This window comes from Sinocyclocheilus rhinocerous, unplaced genomic scaffold (assembly GCF_001515625.1).
Source record: "Sinocyclocheilus rhinocerous isolate Xijiao unplaced genomic scaffold, SAMN03320098_v1.1 scaffold812, whole genome shotgun sequence".
NCBI lineage: Eukaryota > Metazoa > Chordata > Actinopteri > Cypriniformes > Cyprinidae > Sinocyclocheilus > Sinocyclocheilus rhinocerous.
Window position 1 is genome coordinate 211313 of NW_015639023.1, and position 8296 is coordinate 219608.

The following is an 8296-nucleotide window of genomic DNA, read 5'->3' on the forward strand; positions in this document are numbered from 1 at the left end:
TAGCAGATCTATACAGGTGGAGCTGGGGAAGGTGGAGGGTTTCTAAAGCACACTGCAACTGCTACAGCAAGCACTAGCCAAGTATTTGAATGTTGAGCAGCAAGCTCATTGGCTGCTGATACGAAAAGAACCAATCAGCTGCACCATGTGATGATGTCATTATGTCAGATTGAGTTAGACCTATTGGACTGCACCATCTAGAGTTTCATGTCAGGATTTTGTTAATATGTCATACTTGTGTGTTGATTCAGCCAATGAAACATTAAAAATGCATATTTAACAAAATGACTGACAAAAATGTTTTGGGGTTTCGTTGTTCATCAATGACAATGTTGGGTTATTATAGTTAACTAACTAACTAAATGTTATTTGAAATAAAATCAACATTAATTGAAACAAAACATGTAAAAAGTATTTCATTTCAGCTTGTTGCCAAAAAAAAAAAACATTTCTCATATTCATTTAATTTAACTTGATCTACTAAAATCACTAAAAATAAAACTGAAATAAAAACTATTATAAAAAGGAAATATACTATGTATAAATATATAGAGATGTTAAAAAACTAAACTAAAATTACAAAAACAACAAAATTACTAGAACTATTTACTATAATTACTAAAATAAAAAAAATATATAACTATTAATAAAATCTATAATAGCATTCCAATTATATTAATATCTAACTTTAAGCTTTTTGTAATTTTATAATTAACAATTTTTTGTCAAATAAATAAATAAAAAACTATAAATATGACAAAGAAAAAACTTGTTCCCGTGAAACCCATTCATACAAAACAATTACGAATTGTGATTCATTGTAACATTTTATGCAAGAATGCGTCTTGAACAGAAGCCAGCATGAACAAAGAAATGCGTCCTGTTCGTAGTAACCGATTACATGTAATCTGGATTATGTAATCATATTCCAAAAATTATGTACTTGTAATTAGATTAAATTACACTTTATAATACTCATAATCATACTGCAGTTGCTTTTTTATTGATTACATGATTATCACACAATAGCAATACATTATTTATAATTTACTGATTCTCCATAATTCTTTTTCATCTTTTAAATGTTCTGTGCATACCATTCATTAAAAAAAAAGAATTTCGATTCATTGCAACAGTTTACGCAAGAATGCTTCTTGAACAAAGAAGCCAGCATGAACAAAGAAATTTGTTCTGCTTGTGTTTTTATGAATGAAGCCCATTGAACGCTTGTACTTCCAGTCACTTCCGAGGCCTCATTTTCATTTATGTCAAATTAAACATTGTCCACTGTGGCTGAGCTCTCTTACTGCTTATAATTTACTATTCACCTTCATTCCTTTCTCCTGAAGATGCATTACGAATAGTAATTGACTCTAGGCCGCCCCTCCCCACGAATATCTCCAGTGGAGATTTGTGATGGAGAACCACCGGTAACGGCACAGATTTATTCTAGGACTGTTTAATCTATGTCTGTGAAACCAAGCCTTGGTTTACTGATTTCACAGTGGGGAGTTATACAACATAGGCCTTCATTTATTTACTATGCTTCAGAGAAAAAACAATATAGGGTAAAAGAAGACAACAGATGATGTCAAAACATAATTTAGCTGATCTTTTACTGGAACGTGATTGAGCATTACATGATCATCATTCCATAAATGTCACCTAAAAGCCTTGGGACAGCTGTGTATGATTTCAGTCCTTGGTGAGAGAAAATCATATTCAAATTAGCCTGATGAAAAATCTAACTGTGGCTTAAATTAATGCATCAAAAGGATGAAGGCTTTTTAACTTTTTCTTTTTGATACAGCAATGTTACACTTTGATTTAGGAACACTGCCAGTATTGGGAAGTACAGCCAGAAACATACTCTATGCAAGTATTTAAATGCAGGCACGAATGCCTGGCCAACAAACTGAATGTGTGCATAACCCCAGAACTTAAGGGGGCGATAGAGTTATCAACGTGTTATAATTCAGATAGCTAGCTAATCATGTAGATGGTTTAACTAACTTAAGCAAACATGCTCAGCCAGATTCTCTGCAAACTGTTGCTTTGTCCTAATAGTAGTCGATCTGTAATCAAAGAATAAAATATATACGCTAGCTATAGCGCCCCTTGTGGCAATGCAAGAAACGCACACACAGCTGCACAAACTTTTTTTGTGTGTGCCAGAACACAATATAAATTTGCGTAAATATTAAGTTTGCGTAGCAAGGAAAACGCGCATTCACATATTTGCGTATGTTTCAGGCACTACTTGTTGCAGCGCTTTCTTTTTATTGGTTGATGAGATCCCTGCTACAGGAAGTGCAGCTAAGCTTATTATTGATTTGTAGTTTGGAAGTTTTAACCAGAATAAAATATGAAATCGAGTTTGTGTAGCAAGGAACGTTTGCGTTCACCTACTTGCATAGATTCGGTTTCTGGCAATGCTTGTTGCAGCTATGCTTTGTTTTTATTGTTCAAAGAGATCCCTGCTACAGGAAGTGCAGCTAAGTTTGTTCTTGATTTGTTGTTTGGATGTTTTAATCAGAACACAATATTAAATCAAGTTTGCTGCGCAGACCAGAGTTGGGTAGTAACTGATTATGTAATCTGATTACGTAATCCGATTACAAAAATTAAGTAATTGTAATTAGATTAAATTACATTTTAAAATTTTTATTGTAACATTATTACAATTTATAATTTAATAATTTAAAAAACAGTCATTAGTCAGGTGGCTACACAGCATTTGACCACTCGATTTACAAAAATCATTTCAGGTTTAAGAAGTGTTTCAACATTGCATATCAAAAATACAACTAATGGTACAAGATTATTTGATTTAAATCAATGTGATAAGCGACTTGAAGTAATCTAAAAGTAGTCTGTCAACTACAATTTTTGTCATGTAATTTGGAATCAGCAACAAACTACAGTTTGTAAGTAATCTACCCAGCTCTGGTGCAGACTATGTTTCGGCCATTACTTGTTGCAGTTACCGTTTGTTTTTCATTGGTTGATGAGATCCCTGCTACAGTAAGTGCAGCTAAGCTTGTTCTTGATTTGTTGTTTAAATGTTTTAATCAGAACACACTATGAAATCAAGTTTGCGTTTGTGTTAACATATTCTTCATCACTTTTAGGACACTGCAACAGTCTTCATTTTTTTATTCTTTTTGTGCAAGACAAGAGTGAACTGTGTTTTCAAGAAGACGTATTTGCAGCAATGGAGCTCAGAGCGGTCTGTATCCGTCCGTCTGGCTCTTGTCCTGAGGCCAAACTCTGGCAAAGGCCCAGAGACCTATTAGCAGGCCAGTTCTGAAGAGAGCTTTGTGTATCACAAGAGATTTATTTGGAGCCAAGGAAATGCCAACAACCGTGTGTATTTGTGCGTGTATGTGTTTTGTCACTCCAGGACCCAGAGTTGTCCGAAGCAGGGAAAAAAATCCCACAAAAATCATCTCATCAGTAGCTGACACACTGTTTACTAATCATTGTGACATCTACATCGGGCCTCTCCAAGAGATTGTGCCATGTTTAGACAATTGCACTCGCTCTAGGGATAAACAGAGCTAGCTGTAGAATTGAACAGCGTAATATATCCAGATCATTAATACATAAGATGCACGACTCGTCGCATTTAACAAGCCATTTGCTAGGAAACATCAAGTCGCATAGTGATACATTCTGTAGGTTTCTAATCTGGGCTTTTGGATTGTAAGCTAAAGGTCTGTGTGAAAGATTGTGAGAACAATCTAATACAGAGGAAAAAACAAACCCAATAGCGACAAAAATCTCAAGACGCATCCACCAAATCTAATAAGTCAACAGCAGGGACAACAGGAACAAAAAGATTCGCTCACCTTGCCTATGATGCTGCCGACCTCCTGTGAAAAGAGAAACAAAGCAAATGTCAGCTTATTGATTACCAAGCTCACTCCCCGCTCAGCCGTCTGTGGGTTTTGATGAGGTAGGCTGGGTCTGGAGTGTCTGTGCACTTGGGGATCACGTGGAACCATATTAGATCAGGGCCCTACAGGCTCTGGAAGCAATTGGTAGCTTTTAAATGTCCCATCTTGGGTTTAAAGTCAACACAAAATGGTGTTCATAACCCATTTGATTTATGTGACCAAGAAGTACAATATTTCAGGACAAAACTTGGTTTTATCCATCGGGATTTGATTGGATTGCGAAAGTTACTATACACTCTTAAAAACAAAGATTCTTTATTGGCATCAGTGGTTCCATTAAGAACCTTTAACACCATTTCCATTCCATTCATGGAAAAAGGTTCTTCAATGTTCTTCACTCTAAGAAAAAGTGGTTCTGTTCTCAGAAAGGTTCACTGGGGAACCAAAAATGGTTCTTCTATGGCTGGGGTCCTCAACTCTGAACCTCGAGATCCTAGCTACTAAACACACCTACCTGCAACTTTGTAGCAATCCTGAAGACCTTGGTTAGCTTGTTTAGGTGTGTTTGATTAGGGTTGGAGCTAAACTCTGCAGGGAAGTGGATCTTAAGGTCCAGAGTTGAGGACCCCTGTTCTATGGCATCACTTTAAAAAACCCATTTTGAAACCTTTATTTTTAAGAGTGTATGGTAGTTTGTTGTGAAGCCATTTTAAAGGTGGAGCATGTTGGATCATTTCTAATCACATTTCATTTTAATTAGATATTAAACAGCAAAGCGTTTTTCTTCTTTAGAGTAACATACACTGATTAACCGATTACAATAAGACCAAAAATGTGTGTTGATTTCATGTTGACTTTAAAGTATGCTTGACAAATGGGCATTAAAATCACATTCATTACTTGTGAAACTGCAATGCACTTTCTTGTAATGTTTGTCAAGTGGCTCAACACACTCTATTGCCAATTTGTTACTATTGTAAGTTTTGGCGAATTGGTGGCTAATTTAAATTAATTTGTACTCATTTGTACGTTTTCGTACGACTGGGTGTAAACAGATTTTACGAAAGTGTACAAATTAGATCATACTAACTGACGATTAGGTTTAGAGGTGGACTTTCATGCTTGATTTTTTTTTTTTTTAAATCGTACATTCCAATACGAATCATGCTGTACGAATATGCAAACCGTCAACTTTGTTTTCTCGCAGGTGGCGGTTGATTTGTGAAATGTGGTAACTCTGGCTAGAGTGCAGGAAAAAGTCTGAAGGATGATGTAATGTACCACTTATGGTACTATGACTTCATGTACCAAAGTTTCTCGAAAAGTTTTCAGCAAGGATTTGAGTTTTAAACTGCCAAAAATCAAAGGCATCACTTAAGTCTTGAATGATCTCTGCGTTTATCTTCATTGGAAGATCAGATCACAATCTGTTAAGAATTAAGGTAAATTGGCACATAAATCATATAAATGTGGTGGTTTATTATCGGTTCATTATGTTTTCATTGGTTTTTCATGACTGTTTTTAATGACTCATTCCTTTTTAGTAATATGCAAATGAGAAATATCATGGAGTTCTAGGCATGTGGGTGGAAATCTGTCACTGGCAGCTGGCTGACAGTTAAACGAACATGTTGACACTGTAATGACATGGCAATGAAATCCACAACCATTTGTTTACTAAGAACTTTAGAGAATTCAAGCAGATTCAAAACATTTAGGAAATGTAAAATACATCAAAGAATCAAGTTGGAAATAATCGTGGCATGATTCTCACAGTTTTTTTTTACTAAATTAACACAAGAATGATATTTATCACATTAAAGATATTAATATTTAATCAATTTACAGTATATCCAACAGTATATTAAAACTCAGCAATAAACAGCAATATTTATTTTTTTACTGTACAAAAGTAATTTTAAACACATAGAAACCAGTGTCTAGTTCAATGATTCAAATAACTTTTGTTCAAATCAAATGTCAAAATAGAGGTGAAATAATGTTCCATCATATTTAGCATAACATATATATGGTATATATTTATGTAAAAATGAAACAACATACTTATTCTGAGCTGTACGCATTAAAATATATAGAAGAAAAGTGATCATACTAAATTGTATTTTTAAATGATTAAAAACGTCTTGCTGACAAATGGGTAAAACCGAGAGTTTTGAAAGATAGTGGCAAAAATTGGTGAAGATTTTAAATTACAATAAATTTGTATTTTTGGTGTCTGCACTGTGGTCCTTAAATAGAGTCTTTTAATGCCATGTAATGATTTGTGTTATAAATATGCCTGACAAGGTTTTTTTTTTAATATGAACTATTGTTACAATACATTACATTTTAGTGTAATTCATGGTAAAATATATGGCGGTCATTATTTTGGTTCAGAAAAATAAATAAATACATGAATGAATGAATGAATGAATGAATAGGACACATTCTAATGTATGCAAAACTTTGTTTTGATAAACTTTGACAAAAATAAAATAAAATAAATAATGAATAAAATAAAATGGGAACTTCAGTGAACATTTCTGAATAATGATGGAAACATAATGAATGAATGAATCATTATTTTAATCCAATTTATCAAAATAACGCATACAAAATCACACTTCTCAATACTATCTGCATGCTGAAGTTAAATCAGAGATTATGTTAAAACATCTCTGTATTAATGTGTTGTGACACACAAAACTAGCCTACATTGCTAACAAAATACCATTGAGCATAAGGTAAATATTAAACATAATCATCCAGCTTCAGTTTTCATAAGAAGTTTCAAAATGTAAACATCGGGCTGCTTCTCTCAGGGTTGTCTTGCACCGAAAACACTGAATGTTTGTGGTGTAAGTGTGTGCGTTTACCTTGCCGTGCATGAGCAGCCGGAGAGTTAGAGTGACGTTCATGCCTCCATCTCCAAAATCCTGCTCACAGTTCATCCTGACGTGGGATTCGGGCCCAGGGAGACGCATGAAAGATGCTCTTCGGATGATGGAATGGGCAGATAAATTTGTATTTTTGGTGTCTGCACTGTGGTCCTTAAATAGAGTCTTTTAATGCCATGTAATGATTTGTGTTATAAATATGCCTGACAAGGTTTTTTTTTTAATATGAACTATTGTTACAATACATTACATTTTAGTGTAATTCATGGTAAAATATATGGCGGTCATTATTTTGGTTCAGAAAAATAAATAAATACATGAATGAATGAATGAATGAATAGGACACATTCTAATGTATGCAAAACTTTGTTTTGATAAACTTTGACAAAAATAAAATAAAATAAATAATGAATAAAATAAAATGGGAACTTCAGTGAACATTTCTGAATAATGATGGAAACATAATGAACAGCTGAATCATTATTTTAATCCAATTTATCAAAATAACGCATACAAAATCACACTTCTCAATACTATCTGCATGCTGAAGTTAAATCAGAGATTATGTTAAAACATCTCTGTATTAATGTGTTGTGACACACAAAACTAGCCTACATTGCTAACAAAATACCATTGAGCATAAGGTAAATATTAAACATAATCATCCAGCTTCAGTTTTCATAAGAAGTTTCAAAATGTAAACATCGGGCTGCTTCTCTCAGGGTTGTCTTGCACCGAAAACACTGAATGTTTGTGGTGTAAGTGTGTGCGTTTACCTTGCCGTGCATGAGCAGCCGGAGAGTTAGAGTGACGTTCATGCCTCCATCTCCAAAATCCTGCTCACAGTTCATCCTGACGTGGGATTCGGGCCCAGGGAGACGCATGAAAGATGCTCTTCGGATGATGGAATGGGCAGGGAGGGGGGGAAGGCAGGATCTCTCCTTCCACTCACCGCTCTGGAACGACAACACGCAAAACATACGTCAATATTTTAACACTGGAACAAAATTATGCTTTCAAAATGTTGCAGAAAAGCCAACTACAGTTGATGTCATAAGTTTACATCCCCTTTTAGAATCTGCAAAGTGTTCATTATTTTAACAAAATAAGAGGGATCATACAAAATGCATGTTATTTTTTTTATTTAGTACTGACCTGAATAAGAGGTCAAATGCTCACTGATGGTCCAGAAGGAAAAACCCATGCATTAAGAGAAAACTTTTGAACTGAATGGAGATGTGTACATTTTTCTTATTTGGCCTAAATATCATATATATATTTATATATTTTTTCATTTAGTACTGTCCTTCAGAGGCTACAGAAGATACTTACATGTTTCCCAGAAGACAAAATAAGTAAAATTTACCCTGATCTTTTACCCTTAATGCATGGTTTTTCCTTCTGGAGCATCAGTGAGCATTTGAACCTTCTGTAATAGTTGCGTATGAATCCCTCAGTTGTCCTCAGACTGAAAAGATGGATCTCAAAATCATACAGTCA

At 34.4% G+C, this 8296-nt stretch overlaps 1 protein-coding gene across 1 annotated transcript in view; it reads right to left on the bottom strand.

Annotated features, from left to right (window-relative positions):
• Positions 1 to 6909, bottom strand: part of LOC107750978 (poly(rC)-binding protein 4-like) — a 35988-nt gene extending 29079 nt beyond the window's left edge. Inside the window, exons 1-2 of the mRNA XM_016566549.1 lie at positions 6776 to 6909; positions 3852 to 3875 (exon numbers count right to left, since the gene is read on the bottom strand). Of these exons, the coding sequence (XP_016422035.1) occupies positions 3852 to 3875; positions 6776 to 6883 (132 nt within the window). The 5' untranslated portion in view covers positions 6884 to 6909. The remainder of the gene's footprint in view (positions 1 to 3851; positions 3876 to 6775) is intronic.
• Positions 6910 to 8296: the final 1387 nt, after the last annotated feature.